Source organism: Erythrolamprus reginae, chromosome 2, assembly GCF_031021105.1.
Source record: "Erythrolamprus reginae isolate rEryReg1 chromosome 2, rEryReg1.hap1, whole genome shotgun sequence".
In the NCBI taxonomy this organism is placed as follows: domain Eukaryota; kingdom Metazoa; phylum Chordata; class Lepidosauria; order Squamata; family Dipsadidae; genus Erythrolamprus; species Erythrolamprus reginae.
The window spans coordinates 169,196,908-169,219,765 of record NC_091951.1 but is presented as its reverse complement, the minus strand read 5'-3'; the positions used below and the strand labels follow the sequence as shown (position 1 = coordinate 169,219,765).

The 22,858-nt window shown below is 37.6% G+C and overlaps 1 protein-coding gene across 1 annotated transcript in view; it reads right to left on the bottom strand.

The window, feature by feature from the left end:
- Positions 1-234: 234 nt before the first annotated feature.
- Positions 235-22,858, bottom strand: part of SMURF2 (SMAD specific E3 ubiquitin protein ligase 2) — a 74,250-nt gene continuing 51,626 nt past the window's right edge. Inside the window, exons 9-19 of the mRNA XM_070740358.1 lie at positions 20,910-20,994; positions 19,357-19,515; positions 11,961-12,168; positions 10,942-11,045; positions 8,430-8,544; positions 7,278-7,456; positions 6,449-6,586; positions 5,375-5,495; positions 3,447-3,648; positions 2,394-2,469; positions 235-804 (exon numbers count right to left, since the gene is read on the bottom strand). Coding sequence (XP_070596459.1) covers positions 705-804; positions 2,394-2,469; positions 3,447-3,648; positions 5,375-5,495; positions 6,449-6,586; positions 7,278-7,456; positions 8,430-8,544; positions 10,942-11,045; positions 11,961-12,168; positions 19,357-19,515; positions 20,910-20,994 — 1,487 coding nt within the window. The 3' untranslated portion in view covers positions 235-704. The remainder of the gene's footprint in view (positions 805-2,393; positions 2,470-3,446; positions 3,649-5,374; positions 5,496-6,448; positions 6,587-7,277; positions 7,457-8,429; positions 8,545-10,941; positions 11,046-11,960; positions 12,169-19,356; positions 19,516-20,909; positions 20,995-22,858) is intronic.

Genomic DNA, 22,858 nt, shown 5'->3' with positions numbered 1-22,858 from the left:
GAAGTACTGTACCAAATGCAGTGCAATTTAATTCAGATTTAATTCAAATCTGACCGAAGATCCAAACCTTATAAATCATGCTTGAGAAATATAAAAATCCTGACACAGGACCACTGAAATTGAACTTATAACACAGAATAAGATCACTGAACTGTATAAGAAAATACAGTTTATACTGCGAAGTGGCCTTATTTTAAAAGGTTTGTGACTCGTTTAGCCAATTTTATGCAAAAGTTAGAATAATCAAAATACTTTATTTAAAAAAATAGCAAGTACAGGTGCTATTCAGAATCACATTGATATAAGTCAGCTGGAATGTGGCTTGTACCAAGAACTGTCCTCTTGGACTTCTGATAGTAGAAATCAGGCAAGCAAACAGATCAGATCACCTTTTACAAAAATAGTAGTCGTCTTTCAAAGCGAATACTGCTTAACTGTTGAAATGAAGGAAAAGTCAGCATTCTGCATGTTCAAGATACTAGTTTTTAATAGCAGCTGAATTATTCCTTGGCAAGAGCCACAGAACATTTTCTTAAATGAAGAATTCCAAAAATGGTCCTTTCCCTCATATTGTCCTCTGGTAGATGGGGGGGGGAAAAAGAGGGAGGGGAATTTCCTATATTTCAAGCAATTATTGTATCATGGCTGAGAAAAGGATTTTCTGCTTGGAGTACAAATTCAGTTCCACGCAAGTCTGCAAATGATCATTCCACAGCAAACCCACATGTTTCTTCAATGGCAGTTAGCAGCTTTTCATAGAGCTTCTCATAGCTTTCGTAAGGAGGAATGTCTATCCGATTGAAGCTGCAAGCAAACAACAAAGAAGAAGCATTTCAGCTTATAATGTTGACGACTCAAATAAGCAATGAAACTAATACTGATTAATGAAGATGAGCTACATACTGTATTTTAATGGTGTGTTATTGTTATAAGAACAGAGTTTCCCCATGGGATAGGAACTAGACCCAACTAACAGAAGAGATATTTTGGAACAATGTAAATAAAACCTTATTTAACCCTTTAAATATGTTAAAGGGTTAAATAAGGTTCAGGAGGGAAGTGTTTTTAATAGGAAACTGAACACAAGAACAAGGGGACACAATCTGAAGTTAGCTGGGGGAAAGATCAAAAGCAACGTGAGAAAATATTATTTCACTGAAAGAGTAGTAGATCCTTGGAACAAACTTTCAGCAGACGTGGTAGATAAATCCACAGTAACTGAATTTAAACATGCCTGGGATAAACATATATCCATTGTAAGATAAAATACAGGAAATAGTATAAGGGCAGACTGGATGGACCATGAGGTCTTTTTCTGCCGTCAGTCTTCTATGTTTCTAAAACTGGATTTTCTTTATCATCTATGAATCTCCACAAATAAGTTATGCATTATTTTCAAAGCTCATTTAAAATCTTTTAGAGCAGCATCCCCCAATCTTCCGGCACCAGGGATCAATTATGTGAGGGGTTTTTCTGTGGACCGGAGGGGGCATGGTTTTGTCTGCTGCCTTCATCCCACAGGTAGGGCTGTGCTTGTTTATGCAACCAGTGCCAGCCAGTCCATAGACCGGGGATTGGGGACTTCTGATTTAGAGCATAGTGACAGTAATGGATTAGTGGGAAGATCCAGGTTCATGCCCACTCTTAAGCACAGAGATTCACTTTGGGCCAGTCACTCACTCTTAGCTCTCCCTTCCTCACATAATTCTTGCACAGCAAGAATTTTGTTCTTCACTGAATAGAGAATAGTGAAGCCAATGCTAAATAAAAACACACAAAAAAATATTTTCCTCTGTAAAAGATTGCAAAAGATTCTTGATGTGACAAGAGTAGAGGAGCTGGCTTTGCCAACTTGCTTTTTTCAATAAGCCTGGTCCTTGCTTATCAGTTACAACTGGGACCAGCAACCCAGTTGCTAAACTATGGGAGAAATCTGTTAGAGACACTCTGCTAGATAGAAGTTTCCTGAGGATGGGTTCAGCATGAGTCCTGAAAGCTTGGATAACTGAAACTCTGGTCCCGGTGATTGACCCAGATTGGGTCCTACATGAAAAATCGCTACATGAAAGATCATATAACATGCCAGACTTATGAATCATTTCTGTTTCAGTTGTTAAAGGAAAATCACAAGCCCCTTAAAGTAAGATATCACATGACAATGGCTTGTGTTTTCACATCTGCATTCTCCATTTGGCTTGTTGAAAAGTGGTTGTGAAGCTTGCAAATAGCAACAAATAGCGACAACAGCTGTAAATGCAAGGATTGGTCACAGAACTGGGTCCCCCCCCCCCCCCCCAGCTCTTGTAATGGTTGTTAAACAATCGTAACTATATTTCTAATTAGTTACATAATTTCAATTAAAAAAGGCTAACAGAAAATAGCTGCTGACTTACCAAGTATGAGCTTTTGGCAGATTATTTGTGCTGGCATCAATCTGGTGAATGGTAAACAGTCTGGGGCCAGCAGCACCTGGAATTGCATCAAAGACAATACAGTTAAATATAGGCGGTCCTCAACTTACAACCACAACTGAGACCAACATTTCCATTGCTAAGTAAGGAAGTTGTTAAGTGAGTTTCCCCCCGAATATCATGGTTATTAAGTGAATCCATCTTCCTTCATTGATTTTGCTTGTCGAAAATTAGATGGGAAGGTTACAAAAGGGGAATGCATGACCCTGGGATACACAACTGCCGTAAATCATGCCAGTTACCAAGCATCCGAATTTTGATCACATGACTGGGGAGGCTGCAACGGTGGTGTGAAAAATAAATAATAAATCACTTGTTTCAGTAGTAATGTGCACATATCAATATAAGATATGCACAGTATATTGTACTAAGAAAGTTCTTTCTTTCCCAAATATACCCCATTAAGGCTGATCTAATATTTTACACTGTATACTTTGACTAGCACTAATTATGCAAATCAAAGTGATATTTCAATTAATGTGTAAAAACAACTCCAGAATCATACACTGTGTCTAAGGGTATGTCCTTCATGCACTAGTAACTAGCACCCAAATGCTTATCAAATTCAAGTTCAATGCTGTGTACCACAGCATGCAGGATGTGAGTCCCGCTCTGCCCATGAAAACAAAGAAAATCTGAGATGCAAGTTTGATACTCTGCAAAATAATGGGAATTACTACTCAGACAACTAGATGCACAAAATAATGCCAATATTTGGATGAATGGATTAAGCAAATTGATAAATTAAATTACATTGGATTGCATGCAGGTTTACTTACTGAAACGAATAGGGCTTTAAATAGCCACGGTCCCTTCAAATACGATTAAACCTGTTCCCAGCTGCAATGCATTTCAGTTCAGGTATTTAATCAAAAATCTGTTTTGCAATCCACAATATGAAACACTACTTCAGAAAGGATAATATTTGTGGCACTAAACTGGATTTCAGAGAGCTATACAGATTATTGTCTTTACCTTGTAATGCTTTGAAACCCTGAAGAGGCACTCTGGATGATCCGGTCACAAACTGTAGCAATCGAGCTCTCCTCTCTTCATCAAAGAGCTCCACAGCTTTCCAGAACCACTTGACAATGTTGCTATCTGGGGTGCAATGTTTTAACCTTGTGTTGGCCTTCCAGTCGTTAACATCTATTTTCCCAAGGCCACAAATGATGAGCTGTTGGGAATTGCACATGCAAAGATCAATGGCATGAACTGCGTGTAAAATCAGAAGCTACTAGACCTCAGGGACAGGGAATGAAGATACTGTTTAACTTTTAATGGTAAGTGCCTTATGCCAGTGGCGGCAATACTGGGCTGCAGCATGGACCGTCCGGTACATCGTCCCAGTAGGAAAAATGGAGATGGGCTTGCATCTCCAACATGCATACGCATGCACTGGTGCAAGATTTGGCTTCTGTGCATGCACAGGAAGTGTAATCTCGCACAAGGATGCTTGCACGTGTAGGATTTCACCAATTTTCAAGGGTTTTTTTTCTTCCAACAGTAGCGCCGGCGACAGAGAGCCCTTCACTAAGTGGCAGATTCCTCTTATCTGCATATCAGTGCACCACGTGCCCATCCTGACGATTCAGGTGCCCGCACAAGCGCCCCCCTCATGAGATTTTGCTTCCGCGCATGCACAGGAAGCAAAAAAAAGGCCGAAAATTCAAAAAAAAAGAGATGGTAACACGCAACAGACTGGCGAAGACAACACGGGAACCATTGCGTGCAAATTGTGCAATCGGCGGGTCGCTACCGGAAGGTGTCTTCTAGCGCACCAGTAGGAATCCACCACTGCCTTATGCCCATTATGAAGTGATAATCGGTTTCAGATTTGATGACTGAAAGCATTCCCCACCCCACATCAAACTGAAATGGTCCGATTCTAACCATCAACCAAAATTGCTTGGCAAATGGGCATTACAAAAACTGAATGATAAAACAAACAAAAACCACATATTTTCTATATTTGACGAGTCTCATAAGTAAGATCAACTGTACCAAGAAGTAGAATCTATGGGACATTATGTAGAAACCAATGATCAATTTTTTTTTCTATGAAACGTATGACTTAATTCAGAAGTTGCCAGGAGCCCTCACTGTTTGTTTGTTTGTTTGTTTGTTTGTTTGTTTGTTTGTTTGTTTGTTTGTTTGTTTATTTATTTATTTATTTATTTATTTATTTATTTATTTATTTATTTATTTGATTTGATTTGATTTGATTTGATTTGATTTGATTTGATTTGATTTGTATGCCGCCCCTCTCCGTAGACTCGGGGCAGCATACAGTAACCTAGGATGTTTTCCATATTGTAGGTCTCACCTACTTTTGAAGGCCCTGCTGGGGACCATACTCCAAAGTTAGATGGGCAAAAACAAACATTCAATCTGATGTTATTTCATTTGAATTTAAATAAAAATCAATACATTTTTTTATTCTAGCCAGAGGAGTTTGGATTTGGCAGGAATGTTGGCATTCTTTTTCCAACTGCCCTGCTTCTAGCAAGAGGCAGATCTGGAACTTCTGTTTCTGGAATGAGGAGAAAAGGCAGTCTACCTAGCAGAACAAAACAGAAGAAGGATGCTGCTCATAAAAGGGAGAATGTTACAGACTTCTCCATCTTTTCATACTCAGTAAATCTGGCTTACAATTGGGAAGACAGGACTTGTACATACATCTCAACGTGACAATATGAACTGCTCATCATATCTGATTACTGACCAAATTTACAAAGCACAACTATGCGCCTCTCTTGTGTTTATCTGAGCACCTACATATTCTATGTACATGCATGATTTCTGTTGCAAATGCATCAAAAAGGAGGGAAAGTTCCCAGCGGCCCTCTCTTACACACATCCCATATACTGTAGAAGGAAATAATTGATAATTAAATACAAACCTCTAGTTCCTTCTCATCAAAGGTCTTCAGCAGATGCTGTGGAATTACTTCATTAAAACCCTTCTGCAGAGCCAGGAACTGAGCTTCAATTCCTCTTAAAAATCGCCAGTTCACATACAACCTGTTAAAAAATAATAAAAATCATAATTATCATTGTTAAAAAAAAATCTGTCCACAAAGTACAGATTCTGTTACCAGAAATAACTGTTCTAAGGCGCAGACGGAAGGAAATAAAATTATTGTAAAATAAATGAATGCAAAACATTTAGATGCTAAATGCACCTTATTAGTTTATACATGTGTTGTGGTTGGCTCTGGCCCAGCTCCTGCTCCAAGGAATGTGGAGGTGGATGCAGGGGCAACATCAACATGTCATAGGCCTGTTTTATTGCTGACAGAGTCAGGTAGTGCAGTTTCCTCGGACAAAGAAGAAGGTGAGGGTGACTTGGAAGAAGGGGAGGCTTGGCGCACAGCCCAGGAAGCCAATCTCCATTATCTTCGGTCGATTCGGATGAGGAAGTGTTAGACCCACGCAGGCGCAGAATTATGCATAGAAGAGACCAATTGAAGAAATATTACAGGAGATAAGAGAGGCCACCTGTGTTTGGGTGGGGCTCCAGTAATTAGAGCTGCTGATATAAATAGCAGCGTGCTGGCTTGGCCGTTGTGGAAGATTATCTGATCGTTGTTTCTTCAGGACCGTGCCCTGCTATTTCCAGATTTTGTTTGTTGATTTTTCATGACTTTGAAACCAACAGAGCGAAGTGTGGGGGTCTCACTTCGTGGAAGAAGGAGGGCTGTGATGTTCTTTCACAGCTGCTAGCTAAGTACTTAAGGACTGATTAAGGGGATTGTACAGACTATAAGGTTGTTTTGGGAGGAGTGCTCTTTGCAATACAAAAAGGGTGCTTTGTTTCTTTTGACTTTTTGTGATAAAGAACATTGTTTTTGAACTTTCAAGTGTGTGTGTGTCTGAAATTTGTAGCCTTGATTTTCGGGAGACTCATACCATAGAGCCCGGCAGAACAACATGTAACAATTCTCTCTGGACAGAACACCACTAATAAACAATACCTGACATATTCTTTTTTACTTTCTTCTGTGACAGGAATGCTTTTGCCATTGGGCTTAAGTTCGTGCTGTATGAGTTCACCATATGCATTGTGCTCCACACAAAATGTATGGTCTAAGACTCCTGTAATATCATTCTCCCTGAAAAAAACACAGGAAAACAATTAAAATTTAAATGTCATACTGTACATTTTTAATCTCAAATAAAATAAGAACTAATATTTACTTCCATAGAGTTCTCTCTACAATATCAATCTAAATAAGCGGTGTATTTTCCTCCTCTTCTTCACTAAACATTTCTCATAAAAGAATAAATGAAATTCTAAAACATTCTGAAATATGAAGAACCTTTCCACTCAAAGATTTGATTTCCCAAAACTATCAGTCGCCCCATGTGGCTCTCAAACATTTTACAAAACTAAAATGTTAATTGCTGAATAGTTTCTCCTACTTTTAGTTTAAGAGGCAAAGGGATTTCTGGTAAGTGAATTTCTGGCATGTGGTAGGTTGATTTCTAGTGTCAATACACATAATGTTGAATTAAGGGAGGATTAGGGTATGTAATAAATTCAACTATGTAACAGAAATTTTGAAACAATAATAAATTTAAGAAAAGTTAAAAATGTATCTTTTAAATAAATCCTTAAATATACATTTTTCTCATACATCATGTCTAAAGAAATAATAATCTTTAAGAGGCAAGGAATGGATACTTTAAAGAATTTAAATAATCCTAATTTAACATTAGCTTAACAAAACGGCCACTAAATAAAATTGACCAGTATATGCCCCATTCCAGAAACAGTATAATTTTAAAGGGATAAGTACATACAGTATCCATACTAAGCTGTTGTGAAGATCTGGGTCAACTAACTCCATGTCGTCCAATGTAATTGGCTTTCCTAGCAGCTGTTTATAAAAAGGCAACGTAAAGCCCCCATCAATATAATGTCCGTGAAATACAGCCATTCCCATGATTCGACCAACAAAATGGAAATAGGATAAATGTTCCTGGAATTGAGAGAACATATATAATCAGGATCAAATCAGATTCTTCTAGCACAATTTCTAAGCATATTATACTATACTGTGGGTTCCATCAAATATCAAAAGACATGTAAACATAATAAAACTGTTTGTTTTACTTCCACCAATAAGAAAATTATCTAAAATGTATCTAAATTATTTTTATTCAAAAACTCATTTTCTAGCTAATCTTGTGATTAGATAATAGCAATAGCAGTAGTGATGATTCTCTGTTCAACTCACCTGACACAGTTATTTTGGGGGAAATAGGAGAATAGCAATAGTTTAGAACTTAGACTTATATACCGCTTTACAGTGCTTTTACAGCCCTCTCAAAGTGGGTTACAGAGTCAACCTATTGCCCCCAACAATCTGGGTCCTCATTTTACCTACCTTGGATGGACAGAAGCCTGAGTCAACTTTGAGCCTGTTGAGATTTGAACTGCCGAATTGCAGTCAGCAGAAGTATCCTGCAGTACTGCACTCTAACCACTGTGCCACCACAGAATATAATGTCCTTATATTTTGCCTAATGATTTCTTACAACATTAACCTTTCTAATGCTGTGACCCCTTAATACAGTTCCTCATGTTGTGGTGACTCCCAAACATAAATCTAGCGCCAATTCTCCCAATTGATCTTTAAGCTGATTGGCAGAAAGGTCAGAGGGACACCCCCACTGTAAATGCCTGATTGATTGGATCGTAAAAATATATTCCAAGGCACCAGAATAGAAACTTTAGTTCCTAAAGCCATGGGAAATTTGTCTTTTCCCATGGTCTTTAGAAACCCCTGTGAAACAGCCATTTGACCCCCAAAGGGGTCCTGACCCTCAGGATGAGAACCACTGACTAGCAGATCTGTGCCAAGCCTTTTTTTAAAAAAAAATCTAATGGCTCATATTTATTTAAACCTGCTGGTCAAACACAGCATAAGCCTTAAAAGTATTTTGTCATACCGGGTTAACAGCAGAATCTGGATTTATCTGTAAAGTATAGATGTCATCACGGGAATACTGGAAGAGGCCATAATATGGGTTCAGCATTTCATGGGATAGCAAATACAGCCATTCCCTGAAGGAAACACAAACATTGCACACACATACACACAAAAACTTTCAATGAAGCCTTAGGCAAAAGGTGATAATATGACTCAAATGTGAAAAACAGCAATTATTCATTATTGTGCCCCAAGGCCAACACTTTACAATGTCAGTTATATTCTAGGATTCCAAGTGTATTTTATTATTTCATATTTAAGAAAAAGACAAACACATAAAGAGTTAACATTGTATTTTTTTCCAAAAAAAAAGAAGAAAAAAAAGAAAAGTAAAAGTAGCTTCTTAGCTAAATTGAACAATTTTTTCTATTTAAAATTGTATGTACAAAAAGAAAAGTAAAAGAAAACAAATCATTAATCCAATTAGAACTACAGTGATCCCTCGAGTTTTGCGATCTCGATCTTCGAGAAACGCTATATCGCGATTTTTAAAAAAATATTAATTTAAAAAAAAAGCACTTCCGCGTTTGGCTTCAGGAGTCAGCTGGGAAGCGGCGTGGCTGTTTTAAAAGGTCGCAGCCGGCCTGGGGGGCTTCCCAGCACCCCCCCCGAACCCCCAACCTGGGTCTTCCCGGCCGCCCACGCAAAGGGGAAACCCCGGCTCCTCGCTGATGCCCGCCGCTCGCCCGCCCGCCAGCAAGAGGGGGAAGACCCAGGGAAGGTTCCTTCGGCCGCCCAGCAGCTGATCTGCTCGGTAGCGCAGCAGCAGCGAGGAGCCGAATCGGGGTTTCCCCTTTGCGTGGGCGGCGGGGAACGCAAACTCCACCATCTACGCATGCGCGGCCATAGAAAAAAGGGCGCGCATGCGCAGATGGTGTTTTTACTTCCGCAACCCTACATCGCGAAAAATCGATTATCGCGAGGGGTCTTGGAACGGAACCCTCGCGATAATAGAGGGATCACTGTATTGGCATTTACTTTTTTTAGATGTAAAATACAGGATATTAATTTAAGGGCATAAAACATACAAGTATGTCTCAGGAATTTAAATTGTAGTGAAACATTTTTTTACTGCTTCTGCTCACTGGAAATCTAATTCTGATTATGACAATCTCATCATGGCATATGGTTCAACTCAGCCTCAGCATACTAAAATATGCTGAAATATGCTATCACTTGTTATTACATTAAAAGTTTACATTTTGAAGTGCTAAATAAATTTGTTTCCTTGGAACTTAATGGAAACTCCCTCCTGCCACCAATTAACAGAATTTCAGTCTTTCAGAGATCTAACTTTCTGATTCTGATTCACTTAATCTCATTGCTGATACATTTGTTCATGCCAAATTGAATTGAACTGGAAGACAACTGCCAAACATTACTTAGAAGCACCCTATTCTACTTTTAATATATAGATAACACCTTACTACAGAAAGCTGTGAATTAAATTTGAATTGAAGGAAAGTGGATATGCTTCTCCTGTGTAGAAGGCTCATAAAGTACCCATTGATGTCTATGCACAGTGCAAATACAGAAGATTAAAAACCACCCCCGGGTAGATATTCCTTTATTTATACAAGAGATAATTGTTCAAGAAACTAGGAAAGGCTATAGTTGGAATTGTAGCCGTTCGTCTCCAATATTATTCTCCCTTTGAATTTATTTTCCTCCACTACCATTTGCCTTCCTATTGTTTCATTTTTTTCCCATTGTCCCACTCCAGAATGTACCTATACTTGACTAGATCATACTAGTACCTAGTACCTAGTATAATCTAGTCAATACAATAGACAATACGATAGACTGATGATTTCAAGCAAAACCAGGCAAGGTTGGGTAAGCTTCTTTGCTTTATGAAACATTACCACAAGGTGGAGCCTTTTGAGTGTAATTTTACACTAAATATTTTAGAAATCTAAATATTTCAGGGCAATAATTACTCTAAAATTGTTATAATGACTGTGTGGATGCTAGCATATAAGAGAAACTTGCACTTACAACCACATTAGAGAAACAATCTTGGCCAAAATCAAAGTTGAAAGACCAAGTCAAGTTGAAAATCAAAGTTACCTAATATTTGGATGAGAGACTACCGAGAAGTATTAAAGTTTGTAAAAAAAAGTGACAGGTTAGGCTGGGAAGTCAAAAAACACCTCCAGAAGAATACAATGGGAAACATCTGTTGCATTGTGATTAATATGACTCTTTTATTAAATAAGTAGGACTTGAGCGTGACTTGAAACTTTTATCTGTTCTAAGCTGGTCAGTTCTTTATTGGCCATTTTGGGGTGGTAAAAAGAAAGATTTGAGCATGTAAGTTTCCAATGGCAATGGTCTATCAAAGGAGGTCAAAATGTTATGAGCATAAAAGGCTTCATTCTAGAATACAACTAGGAGCTGCTAAATGCTTTGTTACGTTATGCATATTGCACTCTTAAAAAGATGGATTTTAAGCTGGATTTATTATTTACCTGGCAACACCTCCATAATCAAGGCCTTCTTCCCCACGAAATTTTATCATTAATCTCTTCCATAGGTCTTTCGGTCTCATCTTCATGACTTGTCTATAAGACTCCTGCAATTACATTAAGCACCTATTAGCCAAATACTTCCTAGGTTTTCAACTTGAAATAGACTGTATAAAATTTACACTATTGCCTTAATTAGCAAAGTTTTATTCTTGATTGTTAGATCGATAAAAATGCCATTAGTGTTCAGAGATACTGCTTGCATAGGTTTATAGATTCAAGTACATACAGTAAGTTCTGTTCAGTACCTGGTTTATTTAAGGGAAAAATATGTCTTTTATATTTTATAGGCAACCTATACTCTTCTAATATAATTAAATTGTCCGGTCTTATCTATATTTATTCTAATGCAAGTCCTATCAACTGAAGAAAAAAATCACTTACTTCTGAAAAAGACTGTAGAGAACATAAACAAATTAATTTCAGACTTTACCAGAAGGTTGCTGTCTCCACAGAATCACAAGCCGCTATTGAATCACAAAATACAGGTAGTCCTTGACTCACAACCACAATTGAGCCCAAAACTTCTGTTGCTAAGCAAGACAGTTGCTAAGTGAGTTTTACCCTATTTTAGGACTTTTCTTGCCATAGGTATTAAGTGAAACACTGCAATTGTTAAGTTAGGAACATGGTTGTTAAGTGAATGTGGATTCTTCAATGACTTTGCAAAAGGTGATCACATGACCCTGGGACACTGCAACCATCATAAATACATACCAATTGCCAAGCGCCTGAATTTTGATCAAGTGACCATAGGAATGCTGCAACAGTCATAAGTGTGAGAGTAGTCATGTCACTTTTTTCCGTCCCAATGAAACTTTGAATGGTCATTAAACAAATGGCTGTAAGCCAAGAACTACTTGCATGCATTGTAACCCAATAATGCCTTAAGATTTTTCCTCCATTTGTAGAGGCACTGGCTTTTATTTGAATTCAGCAATAATTTATAATTCTCATATTACCTCAAATATTTCTTCCCTGGAGACCTCTATACGGCAGTGTCCAGCTTGGGGCTGCTGCTGGGAGAGCTCTTGCCTCAGAATCTTGAGTTTTTGTACTAGATCCCGTTTGTACCTTGGCACAGTAAGACATTCAGCTTCGTCTGAAAGTTGGCACAGTGAAACTACTTGTTGCTGCTGTTGAGGCTGATCTTTAAGCTGATTTTGACGGCTGAAAAGAAACAGAGCAACTTTGACTTTCAAGATTCCAAGACTTCCGGTTGCTCTCATTTCCACAGCTTCCATAAAATGCATATGAGCTAACACGTTGTGGGGGAAATTCAGTGTGCTATTCTATCAAAATTCTCTGAAGGAGCCTACAAATGCACATACTCCTGTTTCTTGCTGAACCTTTTAGAATTTTATTTATTTTTTTAAAAAGATCAGAGCACAATATTGCTCGAAATGTCACACACTGCCCTATTTTTCCAAGATTTTCAGATGTGTCCAAAAACCAAAAAATCTTAAAGGAGGATACCATCGTATGTTTTAATTGCTTTTCCTGAAAAGTTAATTTACAAAAATGCTTGTAGACAGTTTGGCTAAATTGGTATCCACTGTACCTTAATTTATCACAGGAATGTAGGCAATTTTACAATTGGCATAGATGAATGAATATTTTCACTAGCTATTAAAGAAAAATATTATAAAGCTAAGTTCAGACAGTGAGGTATGAAAACATGATATATTCAAGGTAGGGCCTTCTGACATTTTTTATAGTTACAAATTCATGCCAAAATGTGTAGCATTTTAAGTAGAAAGAACTTTATTTCAGAATAAAGGTTTTGCTATGAAAAAAAATGTCTAAATCTGATAGTTTAAAAAACTATATCAAATGTCTGATGAAACTGTGAAAATAATATAGTTCTTAGAAGCCACAATGTGGAGAAACATAATTCATTTCCTGTTCCAACTATTAGCAGAAGCCAATGATAAACAAAGCCAATCAATCAAATTCATTAATTTTACAAGAAATTAGAGACAAATATAGATAGGACACAATAATTCTGATAGGTAGTAGAGCCCAACCATGGTTTAATTGTTTATCAAAATGTTGATAAAAATTCAGTAAAGACTTAAATATACACATGAATAAATCCATTCATAGATAAGATGACCCTCAACAATAATAAGAAAAAATGTACCACTCCCAGATAAATCAATTCTTGAAATTCAGTGTGTTATAATTGTCGCAATTGGCTCATCCACAGGTGGCACATTTTTGTGGCATTTTGGTTACAAATTTAAAGGTCAGCTTTTCTGCTAATGATGCTATCCATGAATATATAATCTAAATAAGCATTACTATATATTCACAGGTAAACCTATTAGTGGATAAACCAAACCAAATGTTAGGGGTGTACTCAATTAACTATTAGATTGTTTAAGAATCAAGAGAACAAATAACAGTGGACTTAAATTTTCAAATTTACAACATAATGTTTATTTGTAATTATTTATATAATTTTGCAAGTACTCCCATTTTTATTAGCATCTGAGGATATTTAATCAAATTTAAAGTATATCATGAAATCAATCTATTGCTCAATAACTCATGTTTATAGTTCATACAAATTAATGCCTATTGGTCAAGACTGTGCAATCCTAATCAATATTAGATTTCGTCAAACAACACCATTTGACTAGTAATAACTTAAGAACGTAAGAATATAATAAGAGCCATGCTGAATCAGGCCAAAGTCCAGCATTCTGTGTCACACAGTGGCCCACCAATTGTCCTTGGGGATCTTGAGCAGAAAGAAAAGGCAAGACCCTCCCTCTCCCCTGACCCCCAACAAATGGTGCTCAAGGGATCCTGCCTGCCTCAACCAACATAGAGGCGGCACGTGGACATCTGTTTCAATAACCACCAATATACTTGGCATCCATGAATCTGTCTAATCCTGCCTTGAAGCTGTCACAACCTCTTCTGGAAGTGAATTCCATAAACCAGCTTGTGATAGGAATGCAAGTTTTGTTTCTTCTTTTTAACCCTTATCTGGTTAATGTAGTTTCAAGAACCATAATAGAGATCTTTAGCATTAATTCTCAGATTCTTCTGCATTATGCTATGAGAACCCTGCTATAAACTAAGTAATCACTGGTTTATGGAATAAGAATGTTTAGACAGCCTCGAAAGGGATGAAAGCGTCTTGTTCATTACAAAGAGATGTCTGTTTCTCTAATAATTGACATTTTCAGTACCAGGCATGGACCGTGGCAGCCAAGATGTCTTGTTTACTGTCAACAGATGTTTGCCAACCATGCTTACTAATATCAAAAACCACTGCTGCCATCCTGGAGACAAAGCAGCAGCCAATATAAACCAGAAGCAGTCAGGTCAAGACATCATCAACAAATGGTTTCTTCCTCCATTCTTTAGTTTATGCCAAGTAATAAAACTGTGGCTGGTTTTTTAAAACTTCATTCTGGCTGACAGAATTTTCTGTTCTTCCAGCACATGTTTTCTGCTGTCAGCAGTCATAACAAACAATTTTACTTTACCCTCAGTTTAGATTATGTATAAACTTATCTACTTTTAGTGGAATGGCAAAAGGACTCATGAAGCATTTCTCGGGAATAGGTAGATTTTCAACTGGATTTTTTTTAATGGGCTTTTTTATGTTCTCAGGAGTCAATATATTAAGATTGCTATAGGTAGAAATTAAAGGAGTAAATAAACAGTAGCAAATGTGGTATGTCAAAGGCTCCAGCCTTTTGATTCCAGGAGTCATTTAGCCTGCCTTTAAATATCTGGATTTTTATTTATTTTTTATCCCACCTTTATAAGTAACTCATGGTTGCAAACATATATGCTTTATTTTATTTCATTCACTCACTCACTCACTCACTCACTCACTCACTCACTCATTTTAGATTTATTTACTGCAGCATTAAAACAATAAAAGATAATTTTTGAAACAATAAAAATAGAATTACAACCACAGATAAAATTATACTTAAAAGATAGAAGGAAGGGAGTAGGATGTGAGGGCATACGTGGAGGTTGCCTTTTATTTCAACAACCATCTCCACTATAAAGCCCTTCAAGGCACCGGACCAGGGTATCTCCGGGACCGCCTTCTGCCGCACGAATCCCAGAGACCAATTACGTCCCACAGAGTTGGTCTCCTCTGGGTCCCGTTAACTAAACAATGTTGTTTGGCGGGACCCAGAGGAAGAGCTTTCTCTGTGGCGGCTCCGACCCTCTGGAATCAGCTCCCTCCAGAGATTAGAACTGCCCCCACCCTCCTTGCCTTTCGTAAACTCCTTAAAACCCACCTCTGTCGTCAAGCGTGGTGGAACTGAAACATCTCCCCCTGCCTATGTAGTTTTCTGTGTATGATATGACTGTATGTATGTTTTTTTTATATATTGGGGTTTCTTATTTTTTAGACTTTTTAAATGTATTATTGTTATTTTAGATTCTATTAGATTTGTCATTATATATTGGTTTTATAATTGCTGTAAGCCGCCCCGAGTCTACGGAGAGGCGGCATACAATCTAATTAATAATAATAATAATAATAATAATAATAACAACAACAACAACAACAACAACAATAATAATGACATTCCCCCCAAAGGGCCCCAAGCCATCTGGCAGTGCCAGGTCTTCAGGCTCTTGCAGAAAGCCAGAAGGATAAGAGCCAGTATCAGCTCAGGGAATAAGATGTTCCAAAGAGCAGGAGCCACAGCAGAGAAGGCCCTTGTCCTGGACCCTGTCTGTTGGAATTCCTTGACTAATTTTCGCCACAACAACCTTGTGAGGTGAGTTGGGCTGAGAGAATAACTGGTTCAAAATCATCCATCTGGCTTTCATGCCTAAGGCGGGACTAGAACTCCCAGGATCCTGATTTTTAGCCAGATGTATTACATGCCAGACCAAACTGGCTCTGCAGTTGAGTCTGGGAGTGGATCACCCCCATTTGATGAGACAGTGATAGTGGGTTTTCTATATAAAAGAAACAACCAATTTGTTTTCTTTAGAGCAAATACAAAAAAAGATTTTCATTTCTCCTATATGGTATATCATAAACGAACAAATGCTATATAAGATTTATCAGATACTACACTTTTGCTGGTGACACTGCTAGCTGAATTTCTGAAATCCTTTCATAATGAAAAACAGATGCATAAAGGAAAAAAAATAAACTATGTAGCTTGGGAAGTGCCAAAAAAAGAAAAGTCTGTGATTTTAGAACCTGACAAATAGAATGTTCTTTCTGTTGCAAGAAGCCTAATTTGTTAAGCCTTTTTGTTACCCTACATGAAACACAAATTATAATCTATACCAGTGATTGATTGCAAACCTATAGCACGCGTGCCAGAGGTGGCACACGGAGCCATATTTGCTGGCATGTGAGATGTTGCCCTAGTTCAACTCCAGTGCACATGTGCGGACTGGCCAACTGATTTTTGGCTTGCACGGAGGCTCTGGGAGGGTATTTCCGACTTCTGGAGGGCTTCCAGGGGGATGAAAAAAGGCATTTTTTGCCCTCCCCAGACTCCAGGGAAGCCTCTGGAGCTTGGGGAGGGTGAAAAGCGGGCCTACCGGGCCCACCAGAAGTTGGGAAATATGCTGTTTCTGGCCTCCAGAGGACCTCTAGGGCAGCAGAGGAGGCCATTTTCACCCTCCCCAGGCATTGAAATGGGCGTGGGCACTCGTGCATGCACAATAGTGCACACTCACATGCTTTCAACACCTGAGGAAAAAAGGTTTGCCATCACTGATCTATACTATACTTCCAATTGTTAGTCAGAAAATGGCTATTTTTAAGTCTTTGGAAAGTGCTTGACATTTGCTCTAGATAGCAGATAGGGAGTTGTTGTGGTTGGCTGTAGCCCAGCTCCTGCCCCAAGGAATGTGGAGGTGGATGTGGGGGAAACATCCACATGCCACAGGCCTGTTTTGCTCCCAATAGAATCTGCCGACGAAGTCTCCTCTGGCGAAGGAAGCATGAGTGACAGGGAAGAGGAAAGTTTGGCAGACAGCCCAGGAGGAGATCAATCATCCTTATCATCTCTGGATTCTGAACAAGAACTTATGACGTACCCACGCATGCGGAGAGTGATGCATAGGAGCAAACAACTGAAGGATTATTACAGGAGATAAGTGAGGTCACCTGTGGTTGGGTGGGGCTGCTGTAATTAGTGCTACAGATAAAAAGAACAGCGTACTGGTTTAGCCTCGTGGAAGTTTATCTGATTCATAGTTTCGTCAAGATCGTGGTTTGCTGTTTCCCTGTTCAAGACTGTGTGTGGACTTTCTGGACTTTGGAATTGGACTCAATTTCCCAGTTACTGGGTGAGAAATTGGATTGCATTTAACCTGTGCCTTGTGGGTACCAGAAAATCCCTTTGACATTTAAAAAGGGAGTTGCTTCTGCTTTTCTGTTGATAAAGACCTTTTGTTTTTCTTCTATTGTGTGGTGTGTGTCTATTTGGACTAATTACCTTGTAATTACGGGCGGTTGGGACACGCCGGCAGAACAGGGAGTCTACTGTAATATTATGTTGGTCAGTAAGATAAATGAGATTTGAGGAGATATGCAAACCAAAAGATTTTCTAAAAATTTGTAATTACATTTTAAAAGAGGTACAGTATATAAAAATCAAATATTTCTAATTTGTAACCTGCTTTAGGTTTACCTAACCAAGAAATTTATCTTCCAGAGTCCTGTTCCCAAATGTTGTTCTGTGAAAACATAGTTTTAATACTTTTTTCTAAAAGAGACTCAAGTGGACATGCAACTATTTCCCACATATGCAGAATTAAGCTGAGAAAGCAGAAGCCAGCAGTTCCCAGACTATTACCTCAGTATAGATCATATATCTTCCAAGGCCATCAAGAGAATGGATAGCTATCTATTGACTTGGAAAGGCAGGAGGAAAAAGCCTTGAATTTAAACCCTGAATTTATATAAGATTTTTAATTTCAATGTATTGAAGTGGATAGATCTTCCATGAGAATAGTGTTTTATTCTAATCCCTAATAAACAGATTAATCAAGATGATTCATATCTGTGAGGCTTTTGTTAAGAAAAAAAGGGTAAAGAAAGTAACTTGTTGCGTATATCCTAAGATTTTTATTAATATTGCTTCTTCATTGCTTATTTGACCCCTATGACAATCATTAAGTGTTGTACCACATGATTCTTGACAAATGTATATTTTATTTTATGTACGTTGAGAGCATATGCACCAAGACAAATTCCTTGTGTGTCCAATCACACTTGGCCAATAAAATTCTATTCTATTCTATTCTATTCTGAATAGGATGTTATGAGTTAAAATTTACAATTGGGATATAAAGTATTAGAGTTCAGAATATATCCTAGGAAGATCTGAAATTATTAATAATTGTGTCTAGACAACAGCAAAATTTGGAAAACCTTTGCTCTTGGGAAGAAGTATTAAATGCAGGAGTTAAATTGGGAAATCTCCGGTGCAGAAAATACAATTTGTTTTGGAATTAAAAATCTTCCTTGGGTCCCTCTGTTTCAACTCTTGATAGAGAATATTATCTTATAGTTTGATTTAAAACAATGTAACATGTTAATTTCCTTAGAAAGAATGTAATCAGATATTCCAGAAATATCCTCATTTAGTTTAGTTGCCATGAAAATATAAATCATACTTTACAACTAGAGAGCCAATTTCAAATAGCATAGAGAAATTTTCTCATATTATATATAAATTAGTATACCAAGTACCAATCTTCCAAAATTGAAAAGACATTGAATCTCTTTTCTTATTCCTTTTCTCCTTTCTTTCTAGGCTTCATATATTTTAGGTTTTTCTATTTTAATTTGGACAGGTGCAAAAGAAACTAAGGAGAAACCTGGCTGTTAGGAAAAGAAGAAATACAGATATATTTTTTTGCGTAACAGTAAAAATAAATTATAACTAATGATTAACAAAAATGCTAACATTCCTAACGTCCCTTTAGAAATTAGTGACTTATCAAACGGAACACAATTTCAACATACTCTTTTCCAGAGCATTAGCCTCCGTGAGACAAGCTAATCCATCAATGGTGGGTTGTAAATAATTTTGCTTCGGGTTCGTGCCCGCGCTTGCACGCACAATATTTCTGCACATGCATAGAAGCATCCCGGGTGGATGGGTGGAGCTTCCTGCCACTAGTGCTACCGGTTCTAAAAACCGGTCCAAACTGGAAGCAACCCACCACTGTAATCCATGTCTTTAGCAGATCAAACATTCGGCTGTAGATTAGCTTAATCTAAAATTCACATGTAGAAACTAAAAAGCATAACAGACTTTCCTGGAAAACTATTTTAAATGCTCTCTAAATATTATTAGCTACATACTGGTGATATCAGTAACATTAACTCACTTTAGAACCAGGTGCAAATTAGCTGATAGCCGTGGATCTGTAAACTGTGTGGTCCTGTTGTTATGATCAACAAAATAAACTCTGCCTGTGGCTGTGTTTCGTATTTCCCATCCAGGAGGCAAAGGCCCAAGCTCTTCACAATTGATGTTGCTAAGATCCCTGCAAAAAACAAATAGAAATGAGGAATAGCTCAGCCCAGGGCTTCTGAGCCAAACAGGCAGAAATGTAACATAACTATTCCATGAAGTCTGTGCATACTCATTGTTTCAGAAACATTATCTCTTTAGTTGGAATCTCTAGTCCCTGAGAGTAAGTCCACAAAAGTTTTTTTTTAAAAACAACAAAACACCACATACTCTTAGAAAGACATTGCACTGCACGTGCCTTGGAAATGCTGCTATCACAAAGCGATACTGGTTGTTGTTGTTTTTAAATAAATATTCCTGTAATCAGCATGATTCCCTACTAGAAATATAAGTAATTAAAGGCCAGGGGCTTAAGAGTTATTATGTCTTTAATCATGATTTTAGCAAGTCTTTTAAATATTTTAAGGATACTTGAAATGCTTTTTATTAAGTTGAAAACAGACCTTGTTTTCCATAAAGTTTATATGAACTTGCAGTGTACCATAGGTGACTTTAACCTGCCATTTAGACTAACAATGAGAATGACAAGACGTAGATCAGTGATGGCAACATTTTTGGTGCTGAATGCTCAAAGCGCCTTCCATTTACTTATTCATAATTTCTATATCCTGCACTATACATGTTTCACCTCCCACACCCGGAACAATTATGTGAGGCAGGCTAGATTGAATACAGCAAGCAATCCAAGATTAGACATTTCATAACTCCAGAGGGACCTGAAGATGGGTCTCCACAGACCTAGCACTATTACATAATTTGCCAGATTAAAAAACTAGGGAAGTTAGCTTTACGTGTGTAAGCAGTTAACAGTATTGAAAGCATATCAGTATCCCATTAATCTTAAAGAAAAAAATAAATTATATAATTTAGATTTCATTCTGTTTGAGTGATGAGATCATCTCCAGTTGTCAAGACCTCACAGGTTTCCATGTACCTCTACAGCTGCTTCAGAGATTTATCTGAATTTTAAGGGTGCACAGCGGAATGTAAAGAGCGGGATGGAGTGTCTTTCTTAAATCCACTGACAAAAGCTATTCATATTAGCAGAAAAACTTCACTGATTTGACTTTATTTGGTAAGAAAATTGGAGGTGAGTAAGTAATAAAGGTTTAATTAAAGTTCTTATTCAAATCCCTTTGAAAGTTTATGAGTGTATTAAACATGTAAGACATCCTTTTTCAGACACAAGTATTCAGCCCATGCTACTCTCTTTTTAAATTAAAATTGAGATTTTTCAGAAGGCATTGTTTTCTGAACCATGGAGTGTCTACAAAATCACACAACGCACACCATCCTGTCACTGGGCAAGCGTGCAATTATTAGAAAGGTGTGTGCTATTTTGCATTTTATTTGTAAAGGGGGCTTTATTTAATTTCCAGCACCAATGAAGATACATTATTTTCTTACCGAGGTACACGGGGATCGTGCCATGTGCTTACACCGGTTTGAGTATGTAGGAAATACACCTGCCCTTGCTGAGTTGTCCTTTGTTCTGTTTGGGAAATTATCAATGCAAAAATAAATCAGAAAGTTCAAAATATTGTTTCCTTTTCTAAAGAAAATTCCCTTGGAACTCATGTCATAATTGAAATTCTAGACATAAATATTATAATCTTTGTACGTTCCCCTTGTACATTTTGGTCTTTTCTAGGGGTTTCAGACTTCAACTACTTTGAACAAGACTAAGGAAGACTTTTGTGATTTTTTTTAACACAATATATTTTCCTAACCTTTATACTGTTTCTATGTTATATTGTTAACTGTTGTTAACCTTCTAGAGACAGAACATTGGAAAGAATTAAAAAATACTTGTTTGAATGAACTTTTTTACAGTATTATATTAGGGGGTTAGCTTTACAGGACTTCCACGCATACACAATTTAATTATTCGCTTTGGAATAAATGCAAAGGATAGTGGCTTTTCATAAATACACAAAAATAGATGTGTATTAATATGGGGAAAAGACCAAAGATGCTTTCAAAAACATAATAATAACTGAACTTCATTGGAATACAAGCAATATGTTCCAGTGAATGTTCTTCTGATTTCCCATTGCATCTTTGGTCTTTTTAGAAATACATTGCCTGATACGGTAGCTGAAAAACTGCTAGACTTTAGGAGAGCAGCAGCAGGGATATAGCACTGTGTGTTCTACTGACCTCCTAACTATCTCCCTGTTACCTATTCCCTTGAGACTTGTCTATATGTCAAGGGATGAAGATATTTGCAAGGGTGGGGTATAAGAAGAAAAATATATTTTAGGAGAAAGATTATTTTAAAGCTGTTCTCCTATGCAGCCACAGTGAATTTAATTCCACTGAAGTGACTGGAAAAGATACTGAACAGCTGGCAACCAAAACAAAATAGGGAAATAAAAACTCTCCAAAGTATTTGAATGCAGAATACAAGTAGTCCACAACTTAGAACCATTTATTTAGTGATCATTTAAAGTTACAATGGCAATGAAAAAAGTGACTTAGAGGTCTCCAGAGAAAGAATTTGTGGGAGAGTGTGAGGATTATAAATTACTGCAGAATTAAAATAAAGGAAGACATTGCCTATTTATTATGGTGATTATAGTGATCTGGGATATTGTATTACAAATGGAGGAAAATTCTCAAGCATTACTGAGTTACAATGCATAAAGGCAGCGTATTTTGGTATATAAGATGCACCTTTTTCCTCCCTAAAAGAGGCTGATAATTAGAGTGCTTCTTATACTTCGAATGTAGCTTTTTACCCCCAGGCCTAACTAGCTGCTAACCATCTTAGCAGGCTCTTTTGCTGTTTCTCTCTGTGAAGAATGTTTTCCAAGCCCTAAGTCTTTGCAGGGTTTTTTTCATTGCTCTAACTTGCTTTGAGTAAGTTTCTTTCCAGCCCTAATACGGTGCTATTAATGTTCCCAAGCTCTTTCATTGTTGCTCTCTGCCAGGAATGTTTTCCAAACCCTGTCTTTGTAGGAGGGGGGGTTTCATTGTTTTACTTGCTCCAAATGTTTCTTTCCAGCCCTAACTAGGTGCTAACAATATTCCCAGCTCTTACCATCCTGCAAACTCTTTCATTGTTATCTCTCTGCAAAGAAGAATGTTTTCCAAACCCTGTCTTTGCAGGGTTTTTTCCCCTTGCTCTACTTGCTCTGACTGCTTCTTTCCAGGTGCTAATGATGTTCCCAGCTCTTACTGGCTTACAAGCTCTTTCACTGTTACTCTCTCAGAATAAAGGTTTTTTTAAAGCCCTACCAGGGGATAAAATAATGTGCTGAAACTGACCAGACTAAGGACGCTAGCCAGATGAATACCTGGTAAGCAGATTCTTTTCCCTATTTTCCTCCCCCAAAACTAAGGTGCATCTTATT